Below are 22,946 nucleotides of genomic sequence, written 5' to 3' on the forward strand. Positions count from 1 at the left end.
TTACAGCTACAATTAAGAAAACCCTTCTACAGACCTCAGGGCGTCCTAAAACTGTAGGAAGAAATCACTAGATTTCAAAATTGCACAAGACAAATTGTTGTTCAATGTTACACCACATACTGGGCATGACAGACCCAAGGCTTCAATTCAGCCACACTCCCTCTGATTCAGAAAAAGCCTTCTGCTTTGCTCTACAGTCTCATTTGTAATAGAGCCCAGTTTTCTCTCAACTACAAGGATACCATGAAAATCAAATCTTTGTTATACTCATAGAGAACAGTGTGCATGCTGAAATATCAATTATTGAGGCTGTTCCTACCTAAACATGTCAGTACCAACGGCAATATTGTTCAATTTTCAAGCAAACAGCAAACATTTTCCTCTTTAATTCCCTAAACCCTCTTCCACATTTATAAAGTCTCATTACTTTTCTGAGCAAACAGGCAAACACAGTGAAACAAATGCTGCTGAAAGACTAATCTTCTGTGAAATCTAAAAGAAATAAAGCCTGTGCTTAACAAGGCTTAACAAGACAAACTGAATCAACACAAATTTGGGTCAAATCAGACATTTATCACTGATGTTTTAAGAGGGTATGTCTCAGAAAGTTAAAAATCAATTACTGCCCAAATCAAAACAAAATACGTACAAAAACCCCTGTAAATAGTTGAAATCTATTTTAAGTGTTTTACTAGATGCCCAAGAACCCACAATTTTATCATTGAGAAAAAGCCCAGTGGTGAAAAACTGCAGTTTACAAGGGAAGTGAAAACAACTGTAAAAAAAAAACAACTTATAAAAACAGCAAGAGAAGCATTGACAATGACCATGACAAATTAGAAAAATACCAAAACCTGAAATGCTAGCAAAAGAATACAATACATCCCTATCCCTAGAAGGGCAAGCATCATCCTAGCAACAAAAGAAATTAACAAAAGTTGTGAAGATTACAAAGTAAGAATGATAGAACTATAATAAAAACACGCCCACAAATTTGGAAATGTTCAGTAAGTGCAGAACAAAAACAGTCTAGACAAAAAATTTAAATCATATCTTGCTGCCATAACAAAATGCTTTCTAACAGAACAACAAATATTACACTTCTTTAAAATATAGGTTGCTTAGGCCAACCACATAGTCCAAAAGATGTGAATATTTGAATGAACCGAACGTGTGAATGAATGGCTTTTCATTACGCCAAAAGAAACTCAAGTCATCTGGATAGAAGACAACATGAATTATGTACGATTAGCATTTTAAGCTGTTGCTGGCTTTTCTAGTTCTTGATACAGAACTGACAAAAAAGCAAATACTAGTAATGTAGTAGACTAGCAAGGACTAATACTATGGCTTCACAGGAAATTAAATCTGGCACTTTCAGTTGATAAAGTAGTAGTAATGGTCAAGCACAGTTAGTGTCCAAAGTGTTTGATTTAGTATTGTCTGATATTTTAATTAAGAAATTAGAATATAAAGAAATTTAATTGGTGTGTGTCACATGTACTAAAACTAGAGGTGAACAAGTTTTATGCTTATGGTTTGTTTTGTGACTGTTATACATACTGTCCTAGTTAAGGATTATGCCGTTCAAAAATATCCTCTTGGTCTTTTCAGTAGCTCCCATTTTTAAAACCTCAGAGAAGTGTTAATATGAAAACACTACTGAGAGGACACTAAGCATTCTTCAGAGCTTGTACCTTAACCCCACCATATTTCATCATTGTCTGCAACCCAGAAGTAAACAGCAGACAGACGTAAATTCTACTGCGGGGGTGGGGAAAGGCGGGGGAGAGCAAGGGAAAGCAGTAATACTGTGTTTCTGATACAATGTTGTGTATCGGTATTCTGATACAACTTGGAGAGGGTTGGGACAGGTCAGACTAAGGTTTTTTAAAAATAAACAAGAGCAAAGTCCTATCTAAAAATGAAGGCCAATCCTAGAAATTATCTCGAAAGGATGGAAAAGACTTGGAGGTGGGTCATTATCTGGGCACAAGTTTCCAGTGTGATGCAGTTCCCAACAAGACCAGTATAAATATATGTATGAGCAATCAGCAATGGCGTGGGTTGGAAGGGACCTTAAAGTTCCAACCTCCCTGCCATGGGCAGGAGCACCAGGCTGGTCAAAGCTCCATCCAGCCTGGCCTTGAAACACTTCTAAGGATGGGGTATCCAGAGGGTGCTTTACTACAGCAACTGTGTGACTGCTACAACAGCGCTCGGTTCTCAAGCTCAGTCCTGCAAGAGCCACTAAAGAGAGAGCAAAGCCATGAAAACACTGAAAGAATACGAGAGACTCAAAAGGGTCATCAGGACTGCAGACTGTAACAGCAGCGTAGGGATCTGATAATCATCAGCATATTAAATAAATACAGACATATATTTGGATAGCTATCTCTCAAGATGTAATGAAAAGAAACAAATGAAATTCAGACTAGAAACAGGTTTAAGTCTTAAACAGACTAATTAAATTATGGGGCAACTTTCCCAGCTATACAATATGATCTATTACTGTAGGATTTGATTTTCTTTTATACTTTTAAGTAGTATTCTGGCAAAAAAGATTAAAAAAAACCCTCAGTGCCTGCAATATAAGGTTGGATTAGATCTGCAGTCCTCTCTGGCCTCAATCTCTAAAGCTACCCATGATACACAAAGTAAGGCTCAACCTTCAATATTAAGCATGCTAATTTGTCTGAGACTTCACAGTTCCATTCTCCTTTTTAAATAATATAACAAATGATACCTGATCTTTGAACGAGCTCACAAATGTTAAGACTAATCCCTGGAGTGATCCTGACTAAACGACAGAGTAACTCCTGTACCTGTACATGACAATTAAGAATAATTTGCACTCCAGTACACCTCCAACAATATCTGTGGAACTCCATAGAGAATAGAGTTGGACTGTAAAGTCAGGCCTTTCACTGACATTTTAAACAGAAGAAATTAGAGTCAAAGCTATCTACAATAGGTTTATCTGTTTTCTTCAAACCGCCAACAAGGAATACAAGAAGATATCATGCTTCCTAGATAGTTACAAATTGAACCACAGGGAGAGAAACAAAGATAAAAATGAAAGCTTCCATCTGGAAAAATCCCTGACAGATAGAGCCCATAACTCTTAAAATTTTCTTCCAACTTTGTAGAAAGACTGTTCTCAGCCAAAACTTTTCTAATGGCAAAAGAGATCTGTAACAACCAATAACTTCAATCTTTCTTAAATATATCCCACACCACTTGACACTGGTGGATGCATTACATTGCAGTGACAAAACAGATCTTCCTCCCCAGTAATAGTTTCTCACCATGTAGGAAGGGACGCAGCCCTCAACAGCTGAAATACCTCTGACAGTTCAGCCCATATTTGGCCACACATATAGAATATCTTCCAAACACAAAGAAGCAATATAAACAAAATCTATTTCCTAAAGATTTCCCCCTTTCCCACCCTTTGGACTTCAGAATAAAACATCCAAGTCTTTCATCACCTACCACAGCACAGTCAGGAAGTCATTCTTATTTAGAAGGCCCAAGTAATTTAAAGTCAGAAGGCCCACTGGCCTATTAAAATAGTTTAGTCAAAGGATAACAAGCACAAACAGCATGAGTAGAATTCCCCTCCTAAGGTTACACTGCATAAAAGGAAGCAGACTTGCCATTCTGTCACCAGAAACATGAACACCGGGAGAAGGAAACAAACCAACAGGGACTACTTAGTCCAGTGTTACTGTGCCATCCTAGGGTGCTCTGCATGTCTCATAACGGAGCTACCATATCACACTGCAGGGCAGCCAATGCCAGGTCCACGCTGAGACCAACATCCACAGGGCTCCCTTTGGTCATCCATGCACTTAACAATCCTGCAGAAGAATTCATGTATGAAATTTCATATGAAAAAGGTGGTACATCAATCACAGAATTAGAGTCACTCCAACACAATCTACACTCCTCTGTATTGACATATTTGAGGAGTTATCCATTTGTGGAATTCAAAAACTTGCATTTGGTCCCTAGAAAGACATCCAAACTCAAGAAACATGATCCAGCCCTTGATGAAAACATCAAGAGCTGGATAATCTATCACTGCCCTCCTTTCTTTGTTACAATGATTACTCACCTTCAGCATTTACCACTTGTGGCTTTCAATTTGATCCCATTCAACTTCACTTTCTAGTCATTGGATCTTGTTAAGTATAAACTGAATAAAGCACTAGATCTCAGTAGAAAAATATTCAGATGGGGGGAAATAAGATGCTTCTCACTATTTCAAACAATGTGAACGAGGTTTTTGCAAGCCTTTTACCATAAGGCATTATTATTTTTAACCCTTCATCATTTAACAATGACTTTTAAAGACAAAACTTCATCATTAGCATTACCACAGAGCAAAAAGTCATCTCCTTGTTCCTACATATTTTTAATCAAAGCATTATACTGGGAACTTCTGCTGAACTGATGGTTCATATTTGCATCTACCAGTCAATAAATTTTGGGACAGAATCCCATGCCTATGTTCGCTATCTTCAATGCATTATTTTGAATACAGCTGCACTAAGGTGGACCTTGGTTTACTGGCATAACTTCACATGAATTCCAGATGGTTTTGTACAGTTCTGTCCTCTCTGCTTAGCACCTACCTGTCTTGTTCATCTGCAAGTTTTATTAATGGTAATTTTGACATAACTGCCAAATACTAATGAAAAAATCTGAGTCTAGTAGACTACTTCCTCCAAGACTTCTAGCAACAATGACATCCAGGAATAATCCTTTCTAACAACCAGATGTATCAGCTAACCAGCAGTTCTCCATGCATTTATCACATACTATAAGATCATTCTACAAACATTACATGAGTAATTGATTTTATTTGTTATACTTCACCACTAAAATTATCTTCATAAGCTTTGTTGTTCCACTAGTAATCTTGCAACAATCTTACAACTGGAAGAAAAGAGTGGGACCTACACTCAAAAATTTTGAAAGTAATCTAAATTACTCAGCACAGTAAGTCAACACAAAACAGTAAGAAGCAAGTCTCATAAAAGAAAAAGGCACAGAAAAAATACCTGGAAAAGACAGACAACACAGACAACAGTAGCATGAAACATAAAAAAAAACTGGTGGAAATTTTGACAGCCCTGTAAAAATCAGTTTTAAATGTATAAAAATGTTGGAACTGATTATATGCTCCAATATAACTACTTGCATAAAGACATAGTGATATTTTCTTAAAAAATGGAAATCACTGGGTATCAAGGCCCCTGACCTTCAAAAGTGACTGAACACAGATGCACTTCATTGTTCAGCAGGCAGATCTGTGACAATAATACTCTGCTATGGCACAGAATCCTTAAGTTTTTAAAAGAGCATTTCTGGAGTGTCTGTTAAAACCCGGTCTGTCTCACCACCACCATGAAAAACATCCTTCTCTTTTAAAGCTTATCTGCACAAACAGATTTTAAGGAATAAGGAAACGCCCACTGAAATCCATGTAAACACTACCCTGTGAATAAGGCCTATCCAGAGGCTCAGCATTTCTGGAAAAATCAAATAAAATTCCCTCCAAACTAGTTAGACAAGCGATATTTATTGCATATTAAAAGACTCAGGTTGATGTTACAGCACACAATATATATTAACTTCCTTCCCCATCTTTCGTACACACATTCAACTTTATACATCAAGGGAATATTACAAAATTCTACCACATTAACTAGTTAAAATCACCAATTTAAACTACTCAAAGTTAATTTAACAAATACTATTCTTCAATCTTTAAAACACAGTGGTTTTCTGACAGTCTGTAGATGCTTTTTATTCCATTTTATACTTTTAGACTAGCCATCTAAAGTTTCTGCAAGTTAAGAACAGTTTCTTTCAAAGAACATCAACATCGCACAGTCTGGATCCTTACTGAAAACTTGTGTCACTTCTGAAAAACATCAGACACTGCTAACAAGGGTATTTCTCCAGTTAGTCTGAAGAAACACGTAGCAAGAGTCTACACGTGTCACTTAAAATAAATCCCCCCCCCCAAAAAAAAATCAAGACACTTATTTGGGGCTTATTGCTTTGCTATTTAACAGATGGGTCTATTCTAAAGTCACGAGCACAATTTAGAGAGCTGGAGTGGGTAGGATACACAACCGCACATAGAGTCCCATAGAGCCTCTTCAGTCACCAAATAAACTAAAAGTGTCTTTTAGGATGCTGTTTAAGGAAAAAAGTACCATCTGCTTAGCAAAAACTGGAGCCTAGCATATGCACTTATCTGTTTTGTAGGCTGAAAAATCAATTCTTACAGTCCTTAATGTATCAGATGACAAATCCACACGTAAAAGCTTTTCTAAACTATTTAAAATACATTTCAAAACAATCATACTATTGCTCAAGAATGCACGCATGCTGCTGTCAAAGGTGGGCGGCATAACAGAAGGGTAAAAAAAAATGTCACGAAACGACCTCTACATGTTACCTGTAACCATTCTCGCACAGCGAGGCCCATATATTGGCCAAGACAGACCGTCTGCTCTCAAAATAAAGCCACGGTACACGAGATGGACTGGACAGGGCCAGGCCCGACCCGCGGGCCAGTACCAGCCAAAACCAAGGGGAAACATTTATTTCTCCACCTCCGAACCGCCGCCCGGGTTGCCGGGGGGGCGAGAGCGCTGCTTGCCCGGGGCCGGAACCGCGCACTCCCAGGCGGCTCTGCCCCACGCCTCGCCCGCCCCGGGGGGGGACGCCTGGGAGGGCACGGAGGGCCGCGGGACCCTGCCCGCTTCCTGACACCGCGCACCCGCTACCCGCCTGGCGCCTCCCCCCGCCTGCGCCTGCCTGCCACCCGGCCCGCCGCCGGCGCACACCAGGCCGGCGCGTGGGACGGGCGGCGCACCTCCCGCCCTGCGCGTACCGCCCGCCGCCTCGCCCCGCTGCCCCCGCGGCGGGGGCGCCGTCCGGCCGCGCCTGAGCCCCGCTCCCGCGCCTCAAGCCGCCCGGCGGCGCTCCCACCCGGGTGGCAGGATGGGACGGACGGCCTCCCTCCTTCTTCTCCCTCGCGGGCCGCCATCTTCTGCCCCCCCCGCGCTGCATGCCGGGTGTGCGCGCGCCCGCGCGCACACGCGCACCCGCGCACCCCCTTCCCCTCACGGCCCGAGATAGCGGAGAGAAATCCGCCTGTTCGTGTGTGTGTGTGTGTAAGTGTGTGTGTGTATGTAGGTGTGTGTGTGTGTGTGTGTGTGTGTGTGTGTGTGTGTGTGTGTGTGTGTGTGTGTGTGTGTGTGTGTGTGTGTGTATGTAAGAGTGTGTGTGTGTGTGTGTGTGTGTGTATATAAGTGTGTGTGTGTGTGTGTGTGTGTGTATGTAAGAGTGTGTGTGTGTGTGTAAGTGTGTGTGTGTATGTAAGTGTGTGTGTGTGTGTGTGTGTGTGTGTATGTATGTACGTGTATGTATGTATGTGTTTGTGTGTGTCTGTGTATATGTGTATGTATGTGTGTGTACATATATGTGTGTGTGTGTATATGGGTCTGTGTGTGTATGTGTATGTGTTTGTGTATATGTGTGTGTACATATATGTGTTTATGTATATGTGTGTGTACATATATGTGTGTGTGTGTATGTATGGGTCTGTGTGTGTACATATATGTGTTTGTGTATATGTGTGTGTGTATACTAGATATGGTATATGCATATATGTATGTACATACCCCATATATTTGGAGATACCAGTCTCAGTACTCCTGGAATCAATGTTTACTACAGTTTATGTTGGGGAAGACAGCTTAATTAAGTTCATTACAAGTTGGAATGTAAGCGAAAGGAGAGCTCCCATGTACACTTACTGTAGATTTGGTTCCAGGCTAAGCAATGTCTGTCCATTCTTCTTTGGGAATTATCTTCATGCCTGCTAGGTAGCAAAGAGAGCATGGGAAGAAACCCAGAAGGTTTTAATAAGGTTTTTGCTCTCAGATGCAGGAATGTTCGAAACCCCCAAGAGTCCTGAGGATGCCTGGAAGCGATTCCTTCCAATCATTTGTACCTAACTGGGGCACGCTGCTACCCAAACTGGTGGTTTCTTACATCCCAACACACGCAACACTGTCCAGATGGCCGAGTCTCTGCTGCAGATTCAGGGGACAAATTATAAAATAGGTTTGGTTATGTTTAACTGGTCATTTCTGTTCTTACAGGCTGTGTCATGCACATACAGCCAAGATTAGAAATCCCAAAGCTCTTTATTTCAATTTATTTTTTTAATAAATTACATTTTAATAAAAAATGTTTTTGCAATTGCAGAATGTTATCACTGGTTTGACTGCTGCTTTGTATTGCTATATCTATGGTGGTTCCATTAGCCTTTGTGAGAAAGGGACCTTTAGATAATACATTTTGTTGTATCATAATACGTTAAGCTCATAAGCCTAAAACCCTGCAATGATATTCTCTTCATTACTCTTTCCTATCTCATGCAAAATGTAACAGAGGAGCACTAATAAAATCTGACTGCAGCATTATTAAAATGTTAAACCATAAATATCTTTTTTTTGCAGTATATTTAAATTCAAAATTGCCAAGAAGAAGAATGACATAGGATCTAGAAACTGGGGGTGTGAAACAGGTCTCAAAGCACATATTTGAAACCATAAGGACTGAAGTGCTAAAAGAGCAGAACAAGACACAGAGTATACAGGAGAGGATCTTTTTTTAACTGTCTATATTATTAAACGTACTAGGGCTTAGATATAATTTGCAATTTGATTTGCATAAGGAAGAGGGTTTTCAACCCCCTGCAAACCCCAGAAATAGACATCCTATCAATCACGACAGTTCATCACTCCTATTTATAATAAAAGTGTGATAAAATAACCAAAAACCATTATAGTATTTTTACTACACAGATCAGTTTTCCTTGCAAATCTGAAGAATGTATGCTTCATCCCATGGCTCTGAACTACATTGTAAACACATACTCTGACATCTGTCTAGGTATTTATAGCCTGTTCTTCACAGGTCTACACATTTCAAAACCAGTTCTGTTCCCAGATACATCTGTACACAAAATTTTTGCCATAAAACTGAGGCCTTGTCTGTGTATATAGTTCATGTGCAACCTATTATATCCTTCTTAGAACCAAGTGTCCCTTTTACCACCAGGGAACAGCAGAACTAGAATACGGGAATGTGCTAAGGTGTCTCTGCACTAGAGCTTTTCATTCAAAAGCTAGCAGTGGTTCAGAAGTTTAAAACGTTTTCCACACTTCAAGCATTCCCTGCCTTCTCCTAATCTGTAATACAATTACATGGAAACGGTTCTTCACTGTCTTGCTTTGTCATTACAGACAAGTTAACATCAGTGCAGAGTAAGCAAATGGCAGATACAAACCCAGCAATCTACTACCGTAACAAAGTTTACCCCTATTTTCCACAAATCTAAAAGGTTGTAAGGATAGATGTTTTTCTGGCCTCTACCAGAAAATTCACTGTCTGACCTTTAACAATTATTTTACTCCTCTGTGATTTACTTTGCTCATTTGTAAATCAAATACTTTTTCCTCTAAGTCAGGGGAGTACTTTGGGAATTTATTATCGTTGCAGAGCAATTTTATCTCTCTGATTAAAGATGCCTTATAAATGTCAGGAATTATTGTTGATCAATGGCAGAAAATGCTCTTCTATGTGATTGCATTGAATGGTCCATAACTGATGTGCGAAGTGCTTTTCATATTGACCAAAGAGTTTTATCATCCAGTTCTACTTACTAGGCATGCAATAAAGACAGGTCTATAATATTGGTTAAACACCATAACCACTAGAAAGTTATTTTAGGTTCTATTACCACAAAAGGAAAACAATTCACCAGTACCACGGACACAGAGATTTTCTTCCATTACTTTTACTTTACATAAATCAATGTGAAAAGGGGCACAAGGTCTGGATACCTTTTAATTTTCAGATAAGCCAAAAGACAGCCAAACTGGGAAGTAAGTAGCACGAAGTCTTAGGATTCTCTATTCTGCAACATGAATTTTATCTTCTTTAACAAATCATCAGGGAAAAAAACCACCTTTGGCAGAGATAAGACATATTTATAGAATACACATCTGTACACGTTGTTCAGTATTAGGGATGACTGTGCAGCTATTTTAGATTCTATCTTCTACTAAACTGTGAAGTGTGACAGTGAAATGAAAAACATTTAGCATACATGTCTTAGTAGTAGTTTTGTATTATGCTATTACTGTATTATGCTATTACCACTACCACAACTAGAAGTGCGAGCAAATTATGTTTACCTTTGCAAGTAAATATAATGATTAAAGCTAAGTATTTATTCTCATGCAGACCAAAACTTTAAGTGAAAGTATTGGACTGTCTCAGTACAAAAGTAGGTGATAAGTCAAAAGTACCCTACCTAGCCCTACGAGAATGAATATCTTTAGAAGAGATAATATTTCAGGGCTCTGACAATTGTGTGGATATGAATGAAACCTGAGTGACTAATCTTGCTTTTGGTCCCAACTGTCTGCCTCACCCTCTTGAAAGGGGTGACTATCCTGGAAGGCAGAGCCGTCAGATCTCACAGTGAGTCCAGTCCTGAACCACTGCAGAATTCAGCCTTCTGTTCTATGATAACATGAGTCTTCAGTGTCCTGAGCTGAAAGCCATGGCGGTTCAGGATTCATGAGGGGATCAAGTGTCCTTACTCAGAGGTGGCAGCATCTGTCAGCCGAGATGACTGGGGACAGCAGCCACTCAGCTGTGTGACCCTGTAATGTGCTGCCACATGTCAGTTGGTGCTACTACTACAAGAGAGTAGTGGGTGACATGATTTGCCTCGCTATGGAGCATTGTCAAGCTCTTCTCTGCACAGCTAGTGAAGAGGAATAGTCACAGTGGCTACGTTAGGCAGTTTGTTTCTAAGGGTCACAGAAGAGAGCCTGACAGTGCTCTTAAACCAGTTTTATAGCAATGTATTTCTGAATTCCAGTGGTGGTCATCTTGATTTACATTGTTGTGAAGAGAGCAAAGTCAGGTGCTGTATTTATACCATACTTTACTATTTGCCAAATACCACTGTATATCATGCCAGGCAATTTTACATATCATAAAGCAATCTGTTGGGATGCAAGCTTCTTTTGATGGGATAGGAAGCCATAATATTGTCTACTGGTCCACAAATGATAGGTGTTTTGCAGGACTATTAGTATGGAACAGGATGTCTATGCCCAAGGAAGTCTGTTCTTTCGTTACATAGTCTCTTGCTCCCTTGGAAACACTCTGTGAGGTTGCTAGTCTTAAAAGAGGCCTAATGATGATATTTGATAGGAAACATCAGAAAAATAATGTATTTGTGCTATTTCCCTCACTTTCTTAGGGAGAACAAACTTTTCATTTGACCACTGGAAGAAGGAAATGCCCTTGCAGTGTGAAATTGTCACCCATTTCATTTAAAGGGAGCCTTTTCTACATGTAGTTTCCCATAGTATAATTGTATCCCAAATCTCTATATTAAATTGCATGTAGGGAGCATTCCCCATAAAATTAGTAAAATATAATGCTGATGAAATAAGCACATATATAAACCTGGGAAAAATATAAAGGAGGTAAACTTTTATCAAAAGTAATAGAAAGGGAAATTAAATATTAAAACCAGAAAGTTTCTGATATCGGGAAGGTTTGGGAAGGTTTGGGGAGGTCTGGAAAGGGAAGGTTTGGGAAGAGAAGAGAAGAGAAGAGAGAAGAGAGAAGAGAGAAGAGAAGAGAAGAGAAGAGAGAGAAGAGAAGAGAAGAGAAGAGAAGAGAAGAGAAGAGAAGAGAAGAGAAGAGAAGAGAAGAGAAGAGAAGAGAAGAAGAAGAGAAGAGAAGAGAAGAGAAGAGAAGAGAAGAGAAGAGAAGAGAAGAGAAGAGAGAAGAGAAGAGAAGAGAAGAGAGAGAAGAGAAGAGAAGAGAAGAGAAGAGAAGAGAAGAGAAGAGAAGAGAAGAGAAGAGAAGAGAAGAGAAGAGAAGAGAAGAGAAGAGAAAGAAGAGAAGAGAAGAGAAGAGAAGAGAAGAGAAGAGAAGAGAAGAGAAGAGAAGAGAAGAGAAGAGAAGAGAAGAGAAGAGAAGAGAAGAGAAGAGAAGAGAGGAGAAGAGAAGAGAAGAGAAGAGAAGAGAAGAGAAGAGAAGAGAAGAGAAGAGAAGAGAAGAGAAGAGAAGAGAAGAGAAGAGAAGAGAAGAAGAGAAGAGAAGAGAAGAAGAGAAGAGAAGAGAAGAGAAGAGAAGAGAAGAGAAGAGAAGAGAAGAGAAGAGAAGAGAAGAGAAGAGAAGAGAAGAGAAGAGAAGAGAAGAGAGAGAAAGAAGAGAAGAGAAGAGAAGAGCTCGGTTGGAAGGGACCTACAACCATCATCTAATCCAACTGCCAGATCACTTCAGGGGTGACTATTTGCTTTTCATGGGAGATGTTTTACTTCTCTGTGGTTGGGTTTTCGGTTGTTTTGTTGGTTTGTTTTGTTTTGTTGGTTTTGTTTTTTGTTTTCTTTGTTGGTTTTTGTTTTGTTTTTGTAGAAAACAACTAATTGGCTGATTGAAGTACTTAAAGATGCCATGCAGATATTTTAGATTTATTATACTATTGGAATTAAGGATAGACAAAATAAGCCAACAGCATTCATTATAAGCTTTCAAAATTGTGATGGAAAGTGTTGCATGAATTATCATCTGATTTAGGTTTTTACTGAATTTATGATGAATAACCATTGCACACAGGCAAGTACTCTAACAATGGGGGCCAACATAAATTAGGCTGTGCTTTAATGAGAAAGAGTAGTAACACCAACAGTTTTCTGTCCATAACTAATCAATAAGAATTAGCAGCCTCTTTTATTGACTCAGTGATATGGTGAGGGGGAAATGGACATAGTTTTAGGGCTGTATTTCCTTTATTAGATTCATGTAATGATTGCCAGAATAGTAAAGCCACTAAATGAAGAAATAAGCCCCACAATCAGTCTTTAAAATAATAAAGTAAGTAAAATATATGAAACATTCAGAAGTCTTGGATGAAAATGGCTAATCTGAACTGCAAACTCAAACATGCATCCCTAATATACAATACACAATGCTAGACATCATGCTGCATGATAATATTTTAATTCTTAAAAAAAAAAACCCAAACCAGTGGTTCAGAAAGCTGTATGTTTAGACTGTGGATTTGGGAATCACTAAAGACATCAAAATGTATAGGAGGTGCATAGCTGGTATATTCAAGTCAAGGAGCTGTAGGAGATAAACCAGATGAACCAGGGCACTGTTTTTGGAATAAATGCAGGAGAACTGAGCTGTCACATTAAAGCTGACAGCCCTGTTATGCATCTCTAATTTGCTGTGAGAAAATCTGGGTTAGGAGAGGATGGAAATCTACAGATGCATTATTCCAAGTCTGCTTTTCTGAGCTTGCAGATGAAAGTCAAAAACCATGCCTGATCAGAAACATCAGAAAACGTGGGCAATGTAGATAATTCCAGAAAGAATTGGATGATTTAACCCTCTTTCACAAGTTTTTCTAAAAAAATCTCTAGATCCTAAGACATTTTCAGTGTAATGGCTGTGTTATCTCCCTTCAGATGCTGAGGTAACACAGTTAAAATAGCATCGATGATTCCTACAGCTTGATGAGACAGACGCCCCTTGAATTACTGCAAAGTTTAAGACTCTTTCAGCCCCTGTTCTCAAAAGTGTCACCACTTAAAGAGATTTTGCAGCACTCTAACTGCACATCTTGATGGTAATGGGAAGTGGCAACACTTGGGAACTTGCAGGTGCTTGCTCACCTTGGGCTTCATTTACTGCTGGGGCTTTTAGTGGTCCTAAAAATAAAAAGGAAAAGAAAAAAGGCTCACTCGCACTTTAATACAGAGGAACTAAAAGGCTTGACACACAGAATGTATTTAAAAGATGAGTGTGTAGCTGGGCTTTAAAACTGTTACAAATGGTCGCATATTACATAGTAACAAAAAAGTAAGCATTTTACTATACTTTAACATACTGTTGCTAATTTATAAGCTATTTTTCTTAGGTTTCAGCATTTGCTAGAAGCACATATATGTTTCCATCATGTCTCGGAAACAAATGACAAAACATGTCCACAGGGATTGTTACACCATAAAATTGAATTTTAATAGAGCAGGAGAGGGCTGACAGCAAAAATAATCAATTTCATCTGCGAAGCTGCAGGTCGGCACATTGCAACTGAGAATACTCTGGCAATTACATAGATGTGAGCTCCCCTGTGGAACACTAACCCAGTCCCTGCCTGTCTCAGAAGGAGAAGGGATAATTCCATGAAGGTGAAATGAAATGTATTACAGACCTAGTAGCCATATGCGTAGTTTCTTAAGAATATCTTCATTTTTCTTGACAGCTAATGTCTGGCATTCTCAGCTTTTAACCCAGTAATTCTTCCTAGCACAATGCCCCACATCTCCAGGCAAAGGAGCAGAGCTGCTGCTGCCTGGGCACCCAGTGGACCAGGGAGGGGGGCAGTGGGAGGCCACCAGGCCAGCTTAGGCCCAGCATTGGTCACTGCCCTGGAGATGAAGACAGGATGGGCAGATCTGTGGGGAGCTGGAGACTGGCCATTCCATGGCATCTCTGGAGCAGGGGCTCATGGCCTGAGGGGGCTGACATGGGGTGGGCATTGTGGGGGGAGCCCCAGGAGTGTGGGCAGAGGCAGACAGAGCTGGTGGTGCCATTGGGGCTCCTCTCATAGACTGAGTAGATCTATAAAATCCTTTCTTCTGACTCCATGGTTCATTTTCCCTCACAGTTGTGTGGCAAATATTTTCCTACCCTTCCTGCCCCAAGGTAGTCTACTGAAGCAAACAAGAACATAGATACCCACAATCTAAATGATAGCCTGCACCTTCTGCAGATAATTATCCATCATCACAAAGTTGGTTCTAACACTCACACAATATTAAAACTAAAAAAAAAAGAGAACCAAACCCAACTAAACTGCTTAAAAGCCTCTCTGTGCATTACTGTGTCAAGGAGGGACAAGCAGTGCTCTGCAGGATGGAGTGGAACACAGAGACCTCGGCATGGGTTGACCTGAGGTCCAGCATCCCACAGGTGCAGCATGGAGGCATTGTGTTGACTGAGTGGCAGAATGAGTAACTGAGCAGCATTGCTGCAGATGCCAGCTGGGTAATACCCTAAGGCTCCCATCTCCAGAATTAGCAGAGCCAGTTCATGTGAACCCAGCTCAGGGTCGGGATCATGCAGAGCCAGCTGCACACATGGTCAGAGATGCACATTAGAACCAAGTTCAAAGGATTTTTACAATATTGGTTTTACAAGAAAGAGACAACAAATCAAAACAGATCTTCAGTTTAAAGGAGAAAATGAAGAGACTTCAGACAGTGTAATGCAGAGTCACCACACAGAAGCACAACTCATAGCAAGCTATGTTGTATAAGCACTGTGCTGTTTGGTTGTAAACTCAATCAGTCCTCATAGTTTGCCATTTGCAAATGTTCAGTTCCTATCCTAAACCCTGGGTAGATCCAAATAGAAGGCAGATCAGAAATGCAAAATGCAGCAAATGGAGCCACCTGCAACTGTGTTATTCTTTTAAAGAAGCAATACAAGAAGACCCACAACATTGGGGTTGTGGTCATTCTAAATCTGCAAGCTATCTCTTATCAGGCTTTAGCACTTCAAATCTATGGCTGTGAGCTCCTTTCTTACAAAGACATGGGTTTGCCTACACACAGGCAGATACCAGAATTGGAAAGTAGGCAGTTGGTAACCTTTGCAAGAAATTGGGTGGAAAAAAACCCCAAACCAGTGAATTTGAAACATGAAATATTTTACTCTTGACCATGAATATTTATGTCCTTCTCAAATTTGCTGCCTGGCGAGAATGAAGCCCTTCAGACTTTTACTGGTGAGATAGGTGATTAATGAGGGAGCCAATCCGACTTCTCCCATGTGTAGCGGTCAGGCCCTTGTATAACAAGGAATGATTGATGCTCCTCGTGCGGTGGTGAGACAAAGAGGTTTATTTCAAACTCGCGCGCCCTTTTATCCTTACATATCATGTGACTTTCTTAACCAACCAGTTTACTAACTCTGGGGCATGCTCCTTGGGCTCTGTACCTGGGCACATCCTCTGTGCCTCTCAGCCACGCCTCCTACACCCATGCACCCTAAGTAAATAAAAGCCAGTTTCTCTGGCTGGTGGGAGAGACACTGCATCCTGCCTGTGAAAGCTGTTGCCCTGTTCAGGTATAGACCTAAGAGACACTGTGTTAGCCTGGGAGAGTATGAGTGACCCCAACAGAGTCTACTGCCTTTGGCACTCCCTTGGGGAATGATATCATTTCACCCTCTCACTCCTCTGAGAGACATTTTTAAAAATCACCTTGGCTCCAGAGTAATGTATGTGTTTCTGAAGATAATACTTTTACGCTGAAGGATACTGGCTTTAATTTGTATGCATTTGTTTTGTAGTGGTATTTCAAGTGCTTGTCAAATGCATAGGGAAGAAGGCATTCAGAATGACAGGACCAGTAAACTAAAAACTTGGCAGCAATACCCTCAAATTGTGATACCTTTGCAGACATAAATCCAACATTTTTTTCAGCAAAATTAGTAAAATCATTGTAGTGATTAGCCTTTTAGTGAAAAACCTAATGCTACTGTCTTAAATGCTTGTGTAAGGACTTACTGGAATTATGCTAAGAAAGTCTATTGTGATAGTCCTGCTATTTCATTTCTCAAAGTATTGTTGTCTTCCAGGTTCCCCATCTTCTCCTTTGATCCTAAAGTATGTCAGCAGTCTGTAGTCTTGGGAATTTCATAGCAGCCACCTGGTAAGACATCTCCCAAATACTGAGACTGAAAAGTCTAGCCTGATTCCTTCACATCCTGTCCTTTTAATTCATTAATACATGTATTCCTTAAAATATATATTTGAAAATGCCTACTATATGAATAAAATATGTAATGTACAATGCTTCTAAGAAGTCTTATGTATCTATGACACTGCTACTGTGATGACTAGAGAAAAGACAATGAAAGTTTAGACTTCATATTAATTAGAAAGCTGATTGATGAATTTCACACCTTTATCTGAAAGATGGGAATATATTCCTGTGTGATTTTGCTGTGGCAAATGCAGAGCACAACATACAGATATGAAGTATCATGTTCTGGGGACAGCATTAACATGCTTTTTCAGTGGTGATCTTTTGGGGGGTTAGGGTTACCTGTGATGGATGGAGTTTTTCAGGATATGAAGAGGACTAGGTGAAAGGCTTGTGCAAAAAGAACAGCCAAAATATAAAAGATTGCAAAATTATCTGCCTCCCTGTAGCTTGTTATTCTGCAGCAAAAAGTCTGTATAAGAGAGGAGCCTGGCCTCTCTGATGCATTAAAACAGAGGAAAAAAGTGATACATGTTCTGTTTATCTGCCATGAATCAACAAGGAGGAGGTCAGCAGGAACACGAAATGAATTTTTATGAGAATTTTGGACAACAAAAACTGCTCTCTCTCTTTCCTGAATTATCACTTCAGCTTTTCTTTCTTTATTTATGTTTTTCACTTCTAGTGGGAACAATTAAGAAGAAACAAGGAGCCTCTGCTGTCCTGACATATAATGTGCAATAAAATCTAGCCTCTGGAAGAAAAGCTTAGAATCCATGAGGGAGAAAATACATCCTCCTGGTAGTTGTTTAGCAATGGTAGAGCACTGAGAACCCTCTGTGGATACGAGGCATGAGATTATAGATCTAATAAAAATGTCTGTAAAATAGAAAGTAATTGAGATGTTTTAGAACACACTCAGCCACCATGAACTACACAATAGGACAAAAAGCTATCAGTCTGCTTGAAAGAACAGAACCAGCAGACTTGCAATGTTTCCTTCAAGGACAATAGCAGGGTTTTGAGTTTTTTTCTGTACTATACCTTGGAGGAGTTTTCAGTTTTTAAAGCACAATACTGCCAGAGCAGGTTCTGCCAAATGTGAATAAGTGAATTTGAACAGAAATGCAGAGATTCTCAAAACAGAACTGAAGACTTGGGAAAGCACTCACAGAAAATATGCAGGCTAGGTTTGCTACTCCTGGTCTCATTTATCATAAAACTTGGCCTATCCACAGAGAGCAGTGAAGTTCTGCTGGTGCAAAACTTCAGCAAAGATAGCTGAGAATCAGGCCCATATTTGCAGGGGTCATCTCTTAACCAAAAGTATCAGTGGGTATCTTTGCAAGCACTGGTATAGACAGTATGATATAATGAATATCAATGAAATTACTTAAGACTTCCATCAGTCAATGCTCTGAGATCAGCATCTGCTCTTCCAGTGACACATTGTCACTCTGTGACATTAGCCTGTCTCCAGGGGCACAGTGCAGATTACTAAATCTAATGACTTCCCAGACTGTTCCTTGAAGAGCTCACCTATGGAGTGAAGCCAGATCCTGCCCTCTGCCAGTAGCCTTGTCTTAAGCTGGTAGTGTTCTCACAATAAATAGGCTGAGAAACAAAAAGAGGAACAGACAAGGTGCAAATTAAGGGATGGGCTACAGGGGATAGGGCACATAAGAAACCAGAGAAAGACCCTTGAGTAGAAAGGAAAAAATATGAGTCAGTAAGGCTTTGGAGGAAAGAGAGAAAGTGACAGACAAACCATTACAGTAGGAAGTAAATGGCAGAGAAAGAGGGTACTAAAGAAGCAAAAGAAGGGTGGCTGGGGAAAGAATAGGGGATTTCTTACCATCGTCTCTTGAAACAAAGTTTTCTTTTTCATCAAGTGTTTGTTAATCATAAAGGTACTGCTTTTCATTCTTCAGTTGCACTAAATCTTCTGCTACTGAATGTATACAGCCTGCAGGCTGGGGCAAGGGAATGAGGCCATGGGGTCTCATGCATCTGAAGTGGAATACTAGCCATAATTTTGGCTAATAATTTGGAAATACTGGCTTCAAAGCTAATTCAGGAATTTAAAGTTATGGGTGAGAATTATCAGAATAGCAATTTCCAAGGATGCTGTCATTAACCACATTCAATTCTTTTGGAAATGTTCTGTTGAGACTGCTAAGTAGTCTCATATGCAGGTAGAGAAGCATATATGTAAAGAAGAGAATATTAAAGAGAAGCAGATAAACAGGGAAATGAAGCAAAAAGGGGGACACACGGTACCTGTGAGCTGGCAGGGGGTGAGGCAGTAGGTGGGACTGGGAAGGAACTTCTAGGTCATTGAATTCAACTCCCTGCAATCACACTGTCATGGCATCAACACTATGATCAGATGGATCCTCAGAGTATCTGCTCCCCCACCTAAACCTCATACTGTAAAGCAGTCTCTGAGACCATTGCAAGACCGATAGCACAAAAGGAAAAAAGGCTCAAAAATTACACCATAGCATTGCTTTAAAGAGAATATAAGAGAGGCACAGCACTGCCATTAGCTGAGACATCCCTGGAGAATTTCTAGCAGATGGACCCTGCACCATGCCCCACCAGAAATCAAAAGCTGCTCAGCCTCTGACAATCTGACATGAAGAAAAAATTTCCTTCCTTGTGAAATAAACACCAAAACTGGCAATTAGTTCAGCCCTGGGAATGTGAGCAAGTTATGTCAGCCAGCAACCTGAGAGATTTGTCAGACTGTGGTGGTGACCTAGCTGTTGTTGCGGTCAATTCTAATAGATGTCACAGCTTTTTCTCTGCCCATCTCTGGTGGTGAAATTGCCAAATATCTAGTAAAATAGAGGGTATCAGGAATAAGAAGCTCAAATTTTGTGGCATATACAAGATAGTGCTTTCCCTCCTTTGTCCTCTGCTTTCCTGCTCAAAGTCAGACCTCAGAGATGCAGCACACCCACAAGCCCGGCAAGGGATTGGGAGATCTGTGCATTGGTCCCCAAATCCTGATTTAGTCACACGATAATGTAATGGCTACCATGCCATCCCTACATCTGACCAAGCCCAGAAGGAGATTTCCATCTCCTATATAGAGCCACAGTCTTTGGCTTTCAATGAGTAAAACTGAAATTAATAAATTTAATGTCTGTGTTCACCTTACACCATTATACCCCGTCAGCTGAGGACTTAAATCCATCCAAGTAGCTCATCCCAGTGTTCACCCAAAAGCCAGTCTGAAGACCCTCCATCTCAAAGGCTACTCTCCTCTCCCACTAGCAATATCCCTCCTCCAACAGCTGTAGTTCCAATTCCAGTCAAATTCTAGCAGGATAACCTTCAAAAATAGCTAAAAGGGCCGGAGTCCATTTCCAATTCCCTAAATTTGAAAAAAAAATTAAGACTCAAACACTACAGCTCTATTCTAAACTACTTTTTGCTTCTTGTTTCTTTAACTGGTGGTGTTCAAACAAGGCCAAGAGAGATGAGGTCATTGATCATAAGTATAGATAAAGAGAAATAGGATCAGTGCACAAACAATGCATTTTTCCAACAGCACCTGGAGTTAAATGTCCTTGTCAATAGAGTCAATATTTTCACTTGTAAGGAATAGCTCAAGCAAGTCTGTCTGAGACTTAAGTTGTAGACAGAACCAAAGTTGAAGTATTGCTCCAGTAACTGAACCACAGGCAAGGATAACGCTGTAGAAGGGGCTGGTTTAATTATAGGGACCCTAGAAGTTCATATTTTATCTCAAAAAATGTCAGGAATGTAAAGATATTATTTCATTTAACTTTGTTCAGTTTTGAACAATTTCACCATCCAATCTCCAAGTAACTTGCTTGTCATTAAATAAATGTATTGGTCTCTAGATTGTTTCACCAAATTCACAAAGTAAATTTAATGAGTAGTGTTAACATAGACATAGGGAGTCAGTACTGCGTTATTCCATTGGGGAGCACATATAGCACCAGCAAGTATTAATACCCTTTGGAAGTCTAATAAATCCCATAGCCCTAGTTAGAGGTAGCCCAGTTCCACCAGTTCTAAGTTTTAAAGAGACGTGTGTTTGCTTAGGGGAAGGCAGAGCAAGGAGTAATTCATTGGATGGACAAAAAAAGCTGATGCCACACTTCCTCAAGGACTTTTGTGACTGACTCTCCCCAGACAATGACTTCTACTCAGCAGGACCACAGAAAGAAATCTACATTGAAAAGCCTATCAGTGTAGATGTAGTGTCTTGTCAATGAATCTTAGCAATGCAACAGGAAAATAGGACTGAACAAGAAAGGAGTAAGTTGTAGACTGAAAGTGAAACTTTCCATCGTAATACACTCTGGAGGACTAGAATAAGTGCTTTCTAATTAGCTTGCATTTCACTTGGCATATTTATGGCTGTTGCTGCACAAGTAGACCATTATACAGGGCTATTTATTAAAGGGTCTCCAGAGAGAAGCATCCAAACCTGCCAGCAACCATGTTTCAGAGGTTTAACCTCTCTAACCTTTATGGTTCAGTTTTCTTCCTTCACACGTGCCAAATATATACAATTCTTCCAAGTGAACTATAAGCTTGACTTAGGCAAATAGCTTCTGCATTCCTTTTTATTTATGGTTACCTTTTGTATAATTTGCTCATAAAATTTGCCTAATTATATAAAGACATAGTAACAGAAATGCTAAATCTAGCTATTGAGTTACAGAAAGCAGATGCAGCAAGCAGACACTGTGTTCATGACCAGGAGACCACTGTACATTGATGCACAAGTGATCCACACAGCATTTCACACGAGGAGGTGTGCTCCACTACTGCTTAGTTTTCTAACCCATGCTGTGCTGCACAGATCTCTTCGCTGCAGGGCAAACTTCCGTGGTTGCTTGTAACAGAGGAGCCTGCAAGCAGCTCCCACTTGGTCACCACCTGCATGTCCTTGCCTTTATCTGAAACTGCATCAACAAGTTCTCCTGTGAAAATCCTTTTTATATGAGAGCACAAATTATGAATAGAGTTGTTTGGTTTTAAGAAAATCCTGAAAGAGCTCAAATTAAGAAAAAATAAATGGTGGTGTAACGCCTACGTGGATGGGATCTGGAGGCCTGTCTGAAGCTGCACAACACAGCGTTACCAGCATCTGAAAGGACATAAGATTATCTACACTAGCCTATCATTCTCTATAACACTGATTGTAATAAATAGCATTTTAAACACAGCTTGTCAGACTCTAAATGGCTTTCTTACTGGGATCATAAAAAAGCAGCACCTCTTGGTGCAAAACAGCAGCTAAGAAAGCAGTGATCAAGTCTGTCCTCTTCTTTATCTACGGGACTGGTGTCATTGCTCCTGTAGTTTTCCTCTCAGAAAGTGCTTAATTAGACTGGAAAAGCTGTATATTGCTTGAAATTCTTTTTCCTCATCAATTGAGAGAACCATCCAGTTTGACTTTCATAATCCTAATTTTAGTGGCTTTTATTTGCCTTGTTCTGTCCAATACAGGTGGTTGAGACTCTCATACTACCCTAACAATCCCTCTTTTTTCCTTTTCTTGATGTTTAGCATCATTTGATTCTAACAAAGAATTTTCAGGTCATCAACGTACATGTCACCGACCTCTTCGTTCCTCAGCTCAGTGTTTTCCTGACAGACCCTCACTTGTCCACGGATGTTCATCTTGGTTGCTCAGAAGCTTCTTGAGCATTGACTAGCTACTAAGCAAATAAGACAGCTGCACATTTACATCAGAGTGAACATTTTTCAGCCTGTTTCTTTTCCTATTCTCCACTGAACTGAAATACACAGATGTTAGATATTTGTATCTGGTGTTAATTAACAAGTACCACCCATCAGAGTTGGTAAACATAACCTTGGTTTTATCCTGTGGAGAGATTCACTGATTTTGTCTCATGTAGGTGCTGTGTTTTCCTTCCTGATAGTTCCTTCCTTTTCTCCTTAGGTAGAACATCATCTTTTTTATCATTTGCTTTCAGCCAGAGATTCCTTAAGGGAATCCCTCAGCTATTTTTCTTTGGACATCTC

The 22,946-nt window shown here is 40.1% G+C and overlaps 1 protein-coding gene across 1 annotated transcript in view; it reads right to left on the reverse strand.

Annotated features, from left to right (window-relative positions):
- Positions 1–6,561, reverse strand: part of ZDHHC17 (zinc finger DHHC-type containing 17) — a 68,837-nt gene extending 62,276 nt beyond the window's left edge. Inside the window, exon 1 of the mRNA XM_029963486.1 lies at positions 6,479–6,561. Coding sequence (XP_029819346.1) covers positions 6,479–6,508 — 30 coding nt within the window. The 5' untranslated portion in view covers positions 6,509–6,561. The remainder of the gene's footprint in view (positions 1–6,478) is intronic.
- Positions 6,562–22,946: the final 16,385 nt, after the last annotated feature.

Source organism: Manacus vitellinus, unplaced genomic scaffold, assembly GCF_001715985.3.
Source record: "Manacus vitellinus isolate BGI_N305 unplaced genomic scaffold, ASM171598v3 scaffold_5_pilon, whole genome shotgun sequence".
NCBI lineage: Eukaryota > Metazoa > Chordata > Aves > Passeriformes > Pipridae > Manacus > Manacus vitellinus.